Raw genomic sequence first — 15,544 nt, 5'->3', positions numbered from 1 at the left:
ACAGTGCTGTGTGAAGGGCTGTGTATTTCTTTACTGGCAACCACTTGTCATCCCTAAACTAAGCTTGGTAGCATTTTCTTAAACATAAGTTGTTTTGCTCCTCCTACTGGAATACAGCTCTGAAATTTAATTTATTGAAAGTTATTTCTCTTTTTATTTATTCCCAGCCTAAGAATTCGCTGAACATGTTGAATATTAGGGCATATGTGGGAAAATTTAAGAGAAAAATCAGGACAATATGGCAAAAAGAAGCTGTGTGTTATGAAGTAGTTACGTTTCGTAGCTGAGCAGTACCTCCCTCCTTCTTAATTTTGAGCTACTAAAAAGTAGCAGTAAGAATTTAAGCTTTTGCAAGAATTTGAGAGAAGGCAGTGGTATGATATGGGTCAGAAAGATGCCTTCGGTCTTGAAAGCTTGTGAGACAATGTCATTTTCGTTTGGCTGTCTTCTCTATGATTTGATTGCCATCAGCAACCCTGGATCTCTATAGATCCAGTAGTTGAGACCAGAGCTTCAATGTTAGAATGCAATAGAACTGGTTTTTGTAGCACAGTGAAGAAAAGGCTCATTTCTGATGTTTGACTAAAAGGGCTGTCTGTAAAATTTATTATTTTTTAAATTTATTTAAAACCCTGTGCCATCAAACACAGCATCTATGGGAGCATTCTTTCACTTCACCAGTCTGTGGTCAGGGGCAATAGTTGGGCTTTCTTCTTTTTTTTTCTTTTTCCTTTCTCTCTTTTTCTTTCCTTCTCTTTTTCTTTTGGCAGAAAAAGAAAGAAAGAAAGAAACGGCATTTGATGTATTTTGCAGGTGGAGTGAAGTAACCCGAAAAGTAGAGCTCTGGGTTCAAATTCTAGAGCTGAATGAGAATGGGGAATACTGCCCCGTTGAGGTGACTCCTGCCAAGGATGTTTGCACTGGAGGCATCTTTCAGCTCAGACAGGTAAAGTGGCACGTGCAGAATTTCAGTTGTGAATAGAGACTGGGAAGCTGAGAGGGCTCTGTTTTGTGTGGATAGAGGGATGGTGTCCAAGTTGCTCTAAAGCCTAGACATTGAGTATGATATTGTGTAAGTGGAGTCATTCTGTGTTCTGTGAAACTCAGTATGTGTAAGTTCTTATGTAAAGATGATCAGAGGCTTACCTGAAACTTTTTGAAGTCCACTCTTCCCCCTTATTTGATGCTCTCAGCCAACTGTTCATTTTCTTCTGAGTTGTACGTGCTGAGCACTTAACATTTTTAGGTGACAAGCTATTGCCAAAGTAACACCAGGAATTAGTGAAAGTTAGATACAGGCTGTACTTCTGAGCTCCTCAACTGCTTTGATTTTTCCTATGGATTTTATTGAGGAACACTATTGATAGCATCAGCAGGTAGGCAAGAATTTAAAGTCGGGGAAGCCAAAGTCAGAAAAAGGTCACTTAAGCTTCAGTAGCTCGCCAAATAAGACTGTTTTCTAACAGTCAAATAGGTAAGAGATCCGACTTGCTGCCTTCAGAAGCATTAAAAATCCTATAGCTACATGTTCTGAAGAATTTTCAAAACAAGTGAACTGAGTTGCTGAATGTTTTCCCCATGAATACCTGAATCCTGTAAACATAAATGCTTGCAACAGAAAGTGTATCTCCTGTACAGGGGAGTCACTGAGATTACAGCACTCACTAGAGCTTAATAAAGTGCTGCTTGCAAATGACTGCCGGTAGAGGTCTCTCTTTGAGCATTTTATACTCTGTTGTTGTTGTTAACATGGGTTTCACATTATTCTCTTGGACAGGGGCAATCTCGAAGAATTCAGGTTGAAGTCAGATCTGTGCAGGAATCTGGGACCTTGCCACTGATGGAGGAGTCAATACTATCTGTTGGAATTGGCTGTGTGCAAATAAAACACGCTAAGTCACAAAAAGCACCTGAAATTTATCAGGTAAGAGTCTGAATATGTCTTATAAGCTACTTGTATTTTCAAGACATGTAAAAGCTTAAGGTTATGCCCCAAGTTTGTTACAGCTGGAGGCAACTGTGCTGCTTTTGAGTTTTGGTTGATTTGCAGCAGGAATAGGGAAGCTGTTATTAATCTACTAAGAAGATTTATGTATGTCTATAAAGCAACAAAAAGAATTGTCAGAGTGGTTTTGACAGGTGATACTATGAATTATGAAGGATAATCTAAGTGCACGTCTTTCAGAAAGTGTTGTAGAAAGCATTCCTCTTAATCAGAAATCATTTTCTGTGGCAAAAATGTTGTTTGGAATGCTACCTTCTGGCTCTGTTCAGGGCTGTGCTGCTTTAAAGGATGGGAAACACCCTTGGCACACTATTCAAGAAAGGAAAGAAAAAGCAAAGCTTCTAAAATTCTTTAGGAGTTTGTCCAGTAGATTTTACTTCAAATATTAGGCACGACAATGTGCCATATAAAACAGAACTGGCAAAGCACAAAATAGTCAGTTCTTTCAAGAGGAAGAACTTAAGCTTCCCTTGAGGAAGAGCCTGAGCTGCCTCTGATGCTGATAACCCACATGGAAAAGAGCTGTTGAAAACCACGTTATATTAGTTCTGCTGCTTACAATAGCTCTCTGACTTGAACATCTGGATTTTTAGTCCCCCCATTAGCATTTCTGTATCTCAACTAAATCAGTATCTGTGGAATGTGAAAGATTTTCTAAAGAATTTGAACTAAACAAATGCCTCTTCTATATGGCTTTTTAATTTTAGCTTAGCTAGAGTTTTGCTTTCATTACTAAGATACAAAAGTAGGCTCCAGTGGCTTGTTGTTACTTAAATAGATAAGTAATCGCTTAGGATTGGAGACATTGCTGCTGTTCCATTCCCTGTGCAGCAATGGCAGCTGTGCCTGCTCTCAGTGCAAACAGGTCTGCTTGTGATGCACACTAAGAACAAAAGGTGGTGTCTCCCATCAGAAAATAATGGCAATCAAAACATCTGAAGTCTACCTCGTGGCTGCTGGTGTGGCAGACGGTTATTCCACCTCCTCAGCAACTGACTTAAATGCTTGCATTTTTTTCCTCTATATGCTACAGCAAAGTTGCCTTGAATCCTTTATGTCAGATGTTGTAAAATTCATACTTTTCTTTGCTATCCAGGATCAGTAGGTTTCGAGTTGTTACTGCTTTAACACTTTGTTCTTTCTTAGGGCTACTTAAGTATTCCTCTTTCTTCCATATATGATGAACGCTAGTAGCTGTGTTCATGTGAAATTCACATTTATTTTCAATTGTGTTCAGACACAAGCTGCTGATAGCAGCAAATCTTTGGGACATTGCTGTTTAATTCTATAGTCACTGCTAAACTCAGACTTCTACAGATGATGGTTAACATTGCTTAAAGTAGGAGTACCCTTTGCATTAAATGTGTTTCCTGCTGTCAAAAATCATTACTGATGTGGTTTTGCATGTTTTGACTTAGGAAGAAGAGGATGAAATGGACAGTTACCAGGTAAAATTTCTCTTATTACAGACTTGGGTATTTTCAGATTAAAATATAATGAAGGAAGGTCAGCATTTTATCGTTGCTGCATCAAAAACTTTCCCTCTGAAGACAGTAAGAAACTGAGACTTGCATAGGTTGTTATGCTACAAAGCTGTGTGGTGGATTAGAGAGGTAGAAACAGAAGAAAGAGATATCTTAACCTGTATTTCCAAAGCACGGTCCGGTTGCTTTTCATTTGCTGTTTTGAGTGAAGAAAGGAGTCTTCATTTTGACAAATATGGTTGAAATGTTCCTAATGTAGACAGAGAGTAAGCCCAGTGGTGTTGAAAATGCAATCAAAATACTTCATACTGTTTTATGTTATGGATGTATGTGTGAGACCTGGAATAAAATACTGAGTAATCAACCCCTGCACATGCAAGAGGGGTTCTGTTCATAGAACCCTGAGATGGCAGTGAAATAAATAGTGAAATTTGCATGGTAATGGTTTGATTTCTTCTTCAGTATATGTAAGGTCACTGTAACGTGAACCTTACAGGAGAACTGATGAGGTACAATATCTGTGATGTATGTTTCACCTTCTTCTGAATAACTTAAGCAAAAACACTTCATCATCACCGTGGATCTCAACTTAGTATAACGTGAGCAACAAGATATCTAGGTTTAATGCTCCCTGACAGATTCCTGCATACTTGCAGGGGTCTGCAGGTGACTAATAAAAATGTAGTTTATAATCTTGCATCCACTCGTTTTTCTTGACAAACTATTTGTTGTAGCTTGTTTTGGAATGAAAGCGAGCTGTTACTGCCTTAAAAGAAGCTTTCTAAAGGCATCCCAGAGTGGATAGCTCATTTGTGTGGCACCCAACATGCTGCATGTAGAGTATCATACATCAATTCTGAGATTTCTGTTGGAGACAAATGAACTGAGTGTTCTTGCAGATACACAGGTATTTTTTGAAGGACCTGAGCACTTAAAAATATTTTCAAAGGATCGAGTGCAAATGGCATAGCGAGGGCTAATGGCACGATATGGGTTAGGAATGGATTCCTAATATAAGGCTGCTAAACAGTGAGCACAAGTGGTGAGTCATGAATATGAGCTGGAGTTTCCAGCTCTTCTACAAGGTCACAGCTGCCAGGTTTTAGATTAGGTTTGAGCAAAGAAGGTGGATAAAGTGAAGTATGCTCAGCTGAGCACTGGGCAGCAGAAAATAACAGCTGGAAAAAAGCAATGCCTTAAGCTGGCAAGCTATAATGCTAAGAAAGCTTTTTCACCTTAGTGGTAGTCCAACACTGTAACAGGTTACCCAGAGATGTTCTGGAGTTTCCATTCTTGGGGATGCCCAGATCCCAACTGGACACAATCCCAAGCAGGCTACTGCAAACTGAACCTGCTCTGAGCACAGAGCAGGGCTGGGTTGGGCAGCCTCCCTTCCATCCTCAGCTGTTCTGCATTGCTCTTTAAGCTGTCCTCTAAAAAAGAAGAGAGCAGAAAAGAGTGAAGTGATTCAGCAGAGGCCTGCTCTTTTTTATCTGCTTCTTGTGTATAAGATGAGCAATAGGGTTGAGGGAACATTTAAGCCACAAATAGGAAATATTGGCTTTCCTGAGTCAATAATTAGCATGATTTCTTTCCTCTGTACAGGATAGGGATCTGGAGAGGCTCCGTCGGAAGTGGCTGTGTGCCTTAACAAAGCGTCAGGAATACCTTGATCAGCAATTGCAGAAACTTGTTGGGAAGCCTGGTAAGCAAAATGCACTTGAGATAACAACAGTGGGAGGCTGAGACTCACACAGGCACTCTTAATGCATTGTAATATCTAGAAAAGAAGGTAGTGAAATGTTGAATCTCTGTATCCACCACAGTGAAACAGAAGTTAGAGAAGCCTGTACAAAATTCAGTTGTTTTCAACCCTGTGAGCTTCTTTGTGTGCTGAACTTCTGAACAAAGTGGGTTTGATTCTATGAAGATGGTATAACTTCAACACACGGTGATAGCACTGAGTCAGAAATGCTCTCTGTTGTCCTTACTGACATACTGCTTTCCCAGATAAAACAGAGGACGATGCTGATCGGGAGGCACAGCTTCTGGAGATGAGGCTAACGCTCACTGAAGAAAGGAACGCTGTAATGGTGCCTTCTGCAGGCAGTGGGATCCCTGGAGCTCCAGCAGAGTGGTATGAACATGCATTGCCATATGCAAGAGTGAATGTAAAAATGATGCATGGCTTATTCCTGACTTGAATCATTGCCATTTTGTTGCTTTCTGTAATCTAGACTTTACACTGCATGAGGAAAGTTGTTAAAATTAGGGCTCTTGCTTATATTATTTTATTAGGCTGTGTATCTGAAATCCAGAAATGCTATTTAGTAAACGAAACCGCTATTGATCAGAGAGTAATTATGACCTTCTGAAGAAGCGGAATCAATATTTATTACCACTGCACTTACCGTTTTAAAAAATTAGCTAATATGTTAATTACCTAGTTCATTCACTTAAAAGGCTGCTCTGTCATAATAAAACTGCATCTACAGGAGCATTTTGTTGCGCTCCTGGTTGAAGCGCAAAGTTTGTTTAGTCAGCAAGTGTTCCATGTAATTTTCTAAACATTAAAAATAGTAAATTACACTACACTGAGCTTGCCATGCTGTAGCAGCTGTGAGTAACAACTGCAGATAAGGAAGCAAGGCTGCTTTGCCTCAAACCTCAGCATTGGTTGCTTTCAACTTTCTGCAGTGTTTTTTTGAGCAAAACTCTGAGGGTATTTATTGATGGAATTGACTGTCATCGAGTTTTAAATGGAGATTTGTTAAAATTAGAATCATAGAATCATAGAATGGCCTGGGTCGAAAAGGACCTCAAAGATCATTTAGTTTCAACCTCTCTGCCACAGGCAGGGTTGCCAACCATTCGACCAGGCTGCCCAGAGCCAAATTGGTGCTTCTGAAACATAAAGATGTCTCAAGCTTTATTGGAGGACAGTTGTCTTTGACATTGAAGTATTGGGCTAGGTTTGAAAACAGTGGAGCATCAGGAAAATTCCTTGGGGAAGAATCTATTTTGAACACATTTTCTGCAAAGGAAGTGTTCAGTGTGCTTTATACATCACATAAAAATCCAGCCCGTTCTTATTCACCATAAAATCATTATGTCCAGGTTTGTCATGAGATGGCTACAGCCCTTCTACAGCTGCAGCTGCAGCTAGGTGTCTTTTAAAATGTTTTTGATGCTTCATACTATGTTTCAGCACATCATTTATGTTGTAGCTTTAAAACAAACAGCACAACGTGTGTTATCCCTTAATACACACTGTGAAAAACATGCCTCTTGTGGCTGCCTGGGCTCTGGGACAGATGTGTTTTACAAGACAGAGAAGCAACTGTTCTGTGGCAGCATCAGTAGCTTGAGAACTTTGCTGCTGGATTTTCCAACCAACTCCGCTGTCTTCGCTGACATCAATAATGCAGAGGGGTTTGCATTTCATAAATGTGTACGTCAGAGAAAGTAAACTTAATTTTGCTATTAGCATTTTAGAGGGAGAAGACATTTCTGAAAGCAGAGGTCAAAGAATATAATAATACTAAGAGAGCTGGTAGAAAAGAAGTACCAATTTAGTTGAGACTCTGAATCTGCAACAGTAAATTAAAATAAAGCTGTTTGGCAAGGTTATCATTGGTCTGACTTGGAATTGCAGTTGTACTAAATGTAATATTCTGTGAGCTTTTATCATAAAGTACGTGTGCTGGGTAAATCTGCTGTAATTTAAATGCCGCCATTGTCACTGTCTTACATTTTAGGACTCCCGTGCCTGGTATGGAAACTCACATTCCTGTTATTTTCCTTGACTTGAATGGTAAGTGGCTCTTAAAAGGACAGAGTACTTTGAAACAAACTTTATACAACCAGTGATGTGGTAGAATTTAAAGCTAAGAAAGTGATGAAATGCCTGGAACATCAGGTAGATCAATTTGAAATGACACATTCTTCACTGATACATTTTGCTTAATGTTTCAAAACACACAGTGTTTTGTGTATGGAAGGGACCGTGCATTTTAACAACCCTTCTACTCTGCACATGTTCGATCAGTATAAAGGAAATAGTAAAATGTGTGTATCCAGCAGGACGAACAGCAATACATGATGTCATGGAAAAAGTAATTGCTGGGAATGCTCCGAGGCCTTGCAAGGTTATTATAGGGGTGCTGTATTAAGTCTCTATCAGGTGCTTGGCAGAAAATAGGAAGTCGCCATTAGTAATGTCTGCATAACAAAAATAAATGCCTTGAGAATTCAAATACAAGATTCAATGTGATGCACTTATTTAGATAGTGTTATGAGAGGTGGGGAAATCACAGACAAGAAATGGACAAGCCCAAATAGACCAGGGAGTCAGCCGTGCTTGATTGGTTGAACAAATCCTTTTCATGATGTTTAGATGAGGGTTTGTGCTTGGGTTAAAAGCATCAGGTAAGAGTGGAGAGGTGGCATTCTGCCTGTGGGGATGAGGTTTTTGCTGCAGTGCTGTTTGCATTAGGGCTTATTTACCTCAAAAAGCACATTGAAATATCGAAGGGCTTCAGAGAGGAGCGAGTTAATAATTCATTAATGGTGGAGGACTTAAGCAGGTTGAGTGTGTTCCTGAAAACCATGCTAAAGATTTAATCATGGTCTAAATGTACCGTACTTCTCCAAACAACAGTTCTTCTTTATTTAAAAAAAGAAAGAAAAAAAAAATCACCTAGCTGATAAAACCAAGCAATGTACTTGGTGTAACTGAGAAGCAATGCTCAAAATAGAACAGAGGATATTTAAGGAATAAAAAGGAAGCGAAGGGATATTTACAACCAGAGGATTTTCCTGCACAAGAGAGTACTTTGTAAGGCTCACTTTGTGTTCCCACATTTTTTTGCGCAGTTTCTATGTGGAAATAAAATATGAATTAATAACTTGTTGGGTGTTTTTAAAAGGAAAATTGTTTTAGCTTCTCTCCCTTCTGCATTCACCATTGCTTCTAGCTGATGACTTCAGCTCCCAAGATAACCTTGATGACCCAGAAGCAGGTGGGTGGGATGCGACTCTTGTTGCTGAAGAAGAGGAGGAATTCTTTGAACTGCAGATTGTAAAACATCATGATAGTGAGGTAAGCAGAGATACAGATTAGCATATTTAGTTCAGAAGCCTTTTGTATGTTTCCTTTATACGTAGAAGGTCGCTAGGGTGGTCAGGCAGGACTTGCCCTTGATAAATCCATACTGCTTGTCTCATACTACACCCATCTCTTCTATGTGCCTTAGCATAGTTTCCAGGATAATCTGCTTCATGATCTTCCCTGGCACAGGTATGAAGCTAACAGCTCTGTGGTTAAGATGGGTAGCCTCCTCTGTCCATCTTAAAAAATGGATGCGGCATTGCCTTTTCATACCCATCTTTTAAGATATCACAGAAGTCATATATAATATCATATCACAGAATGGCCAGGGTTGAAAAGGACCACAACAATCATTCAGTTTCAGCCCCCTGATGTGTGCAGGGTCACCAACCAGCAGCCCAGGCTGCCCAGAGCCACATCCAGCCTGGCCTTGAATGCCTGCAGGGATGGGGCATCCACAGCCTCCTTGGGCAACCTGTTCCAGTGCGTCACCACTCTCTGGGTGAAAAAATTCCACCTAATCTCTAACCTAAACCTCCCCTGTCTCAGTTTAAAACCATTCCCCCTTGTCCTATCACTGCCTACCCTCACAAACAGCCATTGCCCCTCCTGTTTATATGCTCCCTTCAAATATTGGAAGGCCACAATGAGATCTCCCCGGAGCCTTCTATTCTCCAAGCTAAACGTGCCTGGTTCTTTCAGCCTCTCTTCAAAGGGTGGTCCTTTTTGCAAACCTTTGTTTGCAAGGAATATTTGCTAAGAGCTGAACCACGTTTTGAAAAATAAAATTCATGAATCTTCCTTCATCTAAATCCCAGCCAATTAGAGCATGGAAGCTTTCAGCTGAAAAAGCAAGCAATCTTAACTAAGGTTATGGTTAACTTATTTAACTGTGCATTATGTCCTCATTTTACCACATAGCTCATTGCTTTACAACTTCACAACCCTTGGTGGATAATTTCTGCTACAAGGTTTAGAATAATTGGATGTGGTTTTTTACCTTAGTCTTCTACGTTCTTTTATGTTTATTATTCTTGATGATTTTGATTGGTTTTATTGTCTGTTGTTGTACTCCTCTGTTTTAAAAGCCTGGAAGGATGGCTACTAAACTATTTTTCTTGTGATTTCAAGAAAAAAGCATTTAAAACTTCAGTAATCATTATTATGAAATTATTAAGTAATCATTTAGGGATGTGGTTTTGTGGGCGTAATGGTGATGAGTTGGTGGTTGGACTTGTTTTTTTGTGGTATTTTCCAATCTATGATTCTAATGTTTTATATTTTGTCTGTCAAGGAGAGAAAACCCAGCTTTTGCTGTACTGATCGAAGTGTTTCAACAAAGTGAGGCAACTCTGTATTCCAAATATTTGAGATCTCAAATACTGAGTGCAGAGGTTGTACAGTGAGATGGAAGATTTCCACTGCAATCCCAGTTGCTGTCTGGTTTATCTTAATAAATTAGGCCAATTAGTCCTGCAGTTTTGCATGTTTCAAAATTTATTTGCGGTGATCTTGGGTATTCAAAGGTCTTCTTATTAAGAGGAAATGTTCCAGAGTTTGAGCAAGTTGGCATTTTTAATCCCTGCATCTTCATTTGGCAAACCAATCTTGATTTCTTAAATGGCCTCTTCTAAAGAGCAGGGATTTTTCTTCATAGGGATTGAAATGTAGAAGCTGACTCTCAAAATTTATGTATTATGTATTTTTCTTAATTATGCTTAATTAATTACAGTTAATTATACACCTAATTATGCTTATTAGAGGATACATTTTTTTTTTCCCCTTTGCAGGTGAAAGTAGAAGCCTCCTGGGATTCCACAGTCCACGACTGCATCCAACTCAGTAAAGGAACAGCAGCAGATGAAAGAGTCTACCTTATTGTGAGAGCCACTGTGCAGCTCAGCCATCCTGCAGAGATGCAGTTGGTGTTGCGCAAACGCATCTGCGTCAATGTTTATGGCAGACAGGTATATCTTCTGTAATCCTTCATGTGTTCACTCTGCCCTGTGCTTATCGCTGCTTCAGGAGGGGAAGGCTGTGGTTTGTGCAACAAGACTCTGCTGTGGCTGTTCTCTTTCACTTGTGCCAGAACAGAAGCATCATAGTAGCAGCTTGCAGGAGGATGTAGGCTGCCATGTGGTTTTCATAGTGTTTTTTATATTGTGGACGGTAATACAGCATTTTTAAAGGCTTAATGGCAACTTAGTAAATGGGAGACTCAGTATTATTTTGTTAGCTACCGCCATGCTTTATCGCCGTTCATTGAGTAAAGTAGAAGAAGCTAACTTGTCCTGAGCTTGGAGTTCCTAATTTACAAAAAATTGCATTCAAATAGACTTGTGTGTTTCCCTGCTCCTATAGTATATTCACTTACCAGTGCTGTTTCTATGTATTCATTCAGATATTCAGAGGTAAGCAAGGAATAGCTGGAGCAGAGATCCTTTTGTGTAATATCTCCAAGTTAATCACTCTTGGTCTTCTGTGTTTTCCAGCTGTGTTGTATTTCTGTGTAGTTTAGAGTAGGATGCTTCCTATGTAGAAAGCAGAAGTTTGTTTTTCTATTTGTAGCAACACATTGTGACAAATATCTTAAGGTGGTGAGGAAGATTTTGTTCAGCATTGCCTCAGAATCCAGCTTCCCTTAGCAATGATGATGACAAAGCAAGGAGCCCGAATTGTTATTCTGTTTGCACTTCTGTAGTTAAAATCTGAAGCAAGAGCAGAAGAGGTGTGGTCGCACCCAGGAACCCTGCAGGCCACTGTAAACTGCTTTTACTGTTAAAAATATAAGAACTACAGCTCTCAGGCAACAGCCATTTCTCAGAAAGGGATCAGGGATTTTTAAACAATGCACAATGGGAGGAGTTTGCTCAGTAGTTTGAGCCTGTCTATAGTTATAACTGTGAAGTCTTCATCAATTCTGTTTTCTGCAGATTCCGTCAATTATTTCTCCTTACTGTTATCCAATACCAAATCTTTCTTGCTAGCTTTCTGGCTAACTTTCTTGCTAGCTTTCTGAAAAATCCTCATCGATAACCTTTCCCGGGCGTTTGTCTCAGCAGCATCTTTGAATGACTCATCTCTGCATTAATTCAACAGTCCAGTTCTTAACCCTGCGAGGCGCCAAGTCAGCATAAACAATGACCATTCCCCCTTAAATCATCCTTCATAACGATCTCTTTGGTCAAGAATTTAATGCCTGTACTTGTCAATATTCAAGACAAGTCACCTAGGGCTCCACAAAAAAAAAAAAAAAATAAAAATCTAGAACTAGCAGATGTATTGCATGCTGGTTTAACAGTCACCTTGCAGTGAAGGAAGGCAATTCTTTCTCTGTATCTTAAATGCAGACGAGCAAATAAATTGTCTCCAAGTCAAAAGCTTTGAATCTTAAGTATTTGTTGGGTAGTCTTTTGGTTTGGGCTTCTCTCTCTGTCAGCTGTACTTACTTCACTTGAGTGTGTTAAAGTTTTTTCCTTTAAGCAAGGAATATTTCCTTTCTGTCTCCCCACAGGGCTTTGCACAAAGCTTCCTCCGAAGAATGTCACACCGAAGTTCCATTCCTGGCTGTGGTGTCACTTTTGAGATAGTCTCAAATATTCCAGAGGTGAATAAGAATTCAAATTATCTGAAATTGGCTGAGATTCTCTGATTTCCTGAAAGTTCCTTTATTTTAAGCACACTTGATCTTGCTGCTGGAATCATGAAGAATGGTTCTTACAAAAGATTAAGCAAATTTATTTACATGTTTAGAATTAGCAGCAGCGTGTGTCTTGTCAATGTCACCGTGTATTTTGTTGAGTGAGCATCCATTTGCTTAAGTCCTTGAAGAAACATTTTAAAGGAAAGAGGAATAAATACAGGTAGTTGAAATACCTGATGGGAATGTGAAAATATGTTGGAAAAGCAAACAAAACCAAATATACAAACTAACAAAATATTAACCCCACCCCCACCCCCCCCACACACACCCTAAATTCTTCTATGTCTTAATGTAATCCTTGATTCCTGAGTATGTTCATAGTTGGATGCTAATCCCTTCCTTCCAGACAGATGCTCTATCAGAGCACTTGTAAAGCATTAACACATGAAGAGCCAAAGGGCTGATTGCTGCCTGGCTCTCTTTTATGTTCTGATGTATTTAACACCCTTTTGAAATGTTTCTCAAGCTATGCCCATTTTTTTTTTCCCTTCTGCAATTCACTTGAAATTTTGTTTCCTTCACAGAGTCGATAATGCCATAAACGTGTTTGAGTACTTTATAATTACAAGATATCTGAATACAGCCCTTTAGCTAATCAATGGCAATGTCTTACTGTGAGGCTCTCTCAAGAAAAAGAAAAAAAAAACCACAAGAAAAGGGAAATAAAAACCACCACCAAGAACCATATGTAACTTGAGGTGATGGTGATAATTTCTGAATATGATATGGCATATTTAGAGAAGTCCAACAAGGCATATGAATCTCCCCCTGTATTCAAGGGAAAACAGTGTTTAATCTGTCCTGCATATTTTTAAAAGTGCATTTTCTTCAGGACTGATGGAGGGGGCTTTCATTCTAAAGGAATGCTGCTGCTTTTCTTCTTTCCAGGATGCCCAAGGAGCTGAAGAGCGGGAAGCACTGGCCAGAATGGCAGCAAATGTTGAAGACGCAGCTTCGGCTGACTCTGAAGCCTATATAGAGAAGTACTTGCGAAGTGTGCTGGCTGTGGAGAACATTCTCACCTTGGATCGTCTGCGCCAGGTCTGAGTTTAGGGCTATAACACACAGCAGGTTGTGTACTTACTCAATACAGTATATGACAATGCAGATGTTTTCATAAGTGCGTACAATGGCTGGCAAACCATGACCCCCACTTCAGTGCATATATCAGCTTTACAAAGTGTGTCTGTGGCAGAAGTCCAAAGAGGCAAATGTAGCTCACTTTACAAAGATGTTCTCACTCGACTATCTGCAAGATGGGTGAAGGGGACTGAGACTTTTGTATTACATGCACTATCTCTTATCCTTGGTAGGTTTTTAGACCATGTATTGCTGATTATGTATCAGAAAAAGCAGTTAGGGTCAATGTGAGCTTTTGCTTTCTGTAGGTTAGGATTTAGTACAGATTTTCCAAGTTGCTAGTAGAGCTCATGTCATTTTGAATCACACAATCATAGAATCATCATAACTGGAAAAGAGCTCCAGGATCATCTAGTCCGTATGCTCATATTCTGCTTTGGAGCAACCAAACCTGTTTTCTTGAGTATGTAAGACATTGATTGGGTTAATCTTAAACACTGGAGCTTGATCCGTGTACCAGGGAAAATATGGAAGAGAAAAACATATATTGAAAATTGTTCTTCTGGATATAAATTATGCAAGCATAAAAGAAAGTTATGCAAAGCAAGCCAGAGTGTGTGCCTGCCCGCTATAAATTAATGGTGAAGTGCAACGCACTCGGAAGTATTGAAAGCAAGGTCCCTGTCATATGTAATTAGTTTAAGGGATTAAAATAGGAGCTCAGCTACGAAAAGGAGCCTGTCTTCACATCTGTAGCAGTCATCTCCTAGAATCAGAATTAGCTGTAAAGTCCTATGTGTGCCAATCAGCAAAAAACTGAATGTTTCTCCACTCTTGCACTTCTAGCTATGTTACTTACAATTTTTAGATTAGACTGAACTTCACAGATGGGAGCCAGTGCTATACAGCTGTTTAATAACATTTTTCTTGTATAGACAAAGATGGGATGATTGGAGCTTGGATTCTGACAAAACATGCGTAGTATTTTCTATCCTTTGCTTCTGTGTGATTTGCAGGAAGTTGCAGTCAAAGAGCAGCTAATGGGAAAAGGAAAACTCTACCGGAGGAGCCTGAGCTCTCCCAATGTGAATCGGGTGAGTATTCCATGCTGGAGTCTGCAGCAGATTGAGGGCAGCAAGTGCATCTTTCAATTACCGATCGAATATAGCAATAAATTTCCTTTTGCTTGACTCTTCTGTTTGTCTGTGCTATTTGTCATCATGTAAATCGCTGTGGGTAGACAAGATCTGCATGTATTCATACTTTCACCACACAGATTAGTGTGCTTTAGAGTACCTGCATAAATCCACATCATTGGAAAAAGCAGAACGCTGAAGGTTTTTCATCTATCAACTTTTTCTCTAGAAGTTATGAAAGCAAGTTAAAAATATCTACCGATTTTAATTTTGTATTGTAGAAGCATTTTCCTTTTTCTTGATCAGAGCATAAGAAGAAAGGAACATTTCTGCTTTCCAACATTTTAATTGAAATGCTTTGGTAGAGCTGATAATGAAAACAAGTCAAATTTTGGCCCCTTTTAAGTCACTAAGTGGGATTTCACCTTGCATCTCTTGACTTTCAGTTCTGCTTTAGCTGAAGACTTTACTTTCACCCTTCCTTGTGTTTGTCAAGTTGTGTATTTTGGAATTTTTGTTAAGAAGTAATTCAGCTTGCCTTGACCATTTCAGCTTTCTGCAAGCCGCCAAGATTTAGCTCCTCCTTATAACCTGAGCAGTAATCGGGTAAGTCTCTGAAGCTCTCCTGGGAAATTTTCTATTGAAAAGGAGTAGTTACCATGACTGTATTACACCAGGTGCAGGGGCATATTTGGGAAGTATCCTTGAAAGATGAGGCACACCCACATGTTCCTTGTACCCTCGAGGCTGCTTATTGGACATACGTCCTTTGTGCAACACCAGACATCCCTGGGAAGGCTTCCATGCTTTCATCAGCCACAGCTGTGGGATGTGCATTGGCAGGCCTATGTCAAACAGACCAGGTTAAACACAGATGTCCATCACTTGGGGGTGCATTTTTTAAGGGAAATCTCACTGTCTATCTTCCAGAGCTTTCAGTTGAATGGATGCAAACCTTTTGTGTAAGGGGATAATATGAGTTCATGTCTAAATTCAGGTTCACCTTTAGTATAGAATAGAATGCAT

The 15,544-nt window shown here is 39.6% G+C and overlaps 1 protein-coding gene across 10 annotated transcripts in view; it reads left to right on the top strand.

Annotated features, from left to right (window-relative positions):
* The window catches only part of KIF13B (kinesin family member 13B), a 112,049-nt gene that overhangs the window by 69,723 nt on the left and 26,782 nt on the right, over positions 1 to 15,544 (top strand). For all 10 annotated transcript variants that reach the window (XM_015859718.3, XM_015859716.3, XM_015859712.3 and 7 more), the window contains 12 exons: positions 814 to 946; positions 1,778 to 1,924; positions 3,424 to 3,453; positions 5,095 to 5,194; positions 5,500 to 5,626; positions 7,248 to 7,303; positions 8,466 to 8,590; positions 10,390 to 10,566; positions 12,114 to 12,206; positions 13,191 to 13,343; positions 14,399 to 14,476; positions 15,071 to 15,124. In XM_015859718.3, the coding sequence (XP_015715204.2) occupies positions 814 to 946; positions 1,778 to 1,924; positions 3,424 to 3,453; positions 5,095 to 5,194; positions 5,500 to 5,626; positions 7,248 to 7,303; positions 8,466 to 8,590; positions 10,390 to 10,566; positions 12,114 to 12,206; positions 13,191 to 13,343; positions 14,399 to 14,476; positions 15,071 to 15,124 (1,273 nt within the window). The remainder of the gene's footprint in view (positions 1 to 813; positions 947 to 1,777; positions 1,925 to 3,423; positions 3,454 to 5,094; positions 5,195 to 5,499; positions 5,627 to 7,247; positions 7,304 to 8,465; positions 8,591 to 10,389; positions 10,567 to 12,113; positions 12,207 to 13,190; positions 13,344 to 14,398; positions 14,477 to 15,070; positions 15,125 to 15,544) is intronic.

The sequence above is a fragment of the Coturnix japonica genome, chromosome 3 (assembly GCF_054131305.1).
Source record: "Coturnix japonica strain WE chromosome 3, WE-NBRP24, whole genome shotgun sequence".
Lineage (NCBI taxonomy): Eukaryota > Metazoa > Chordata > Aves > Galliformes > Phasianidae > Coturnix > Coturnix japonica.
This window is presented reverse-complemented; position numbering and strand designations above follow the sequence as displayed.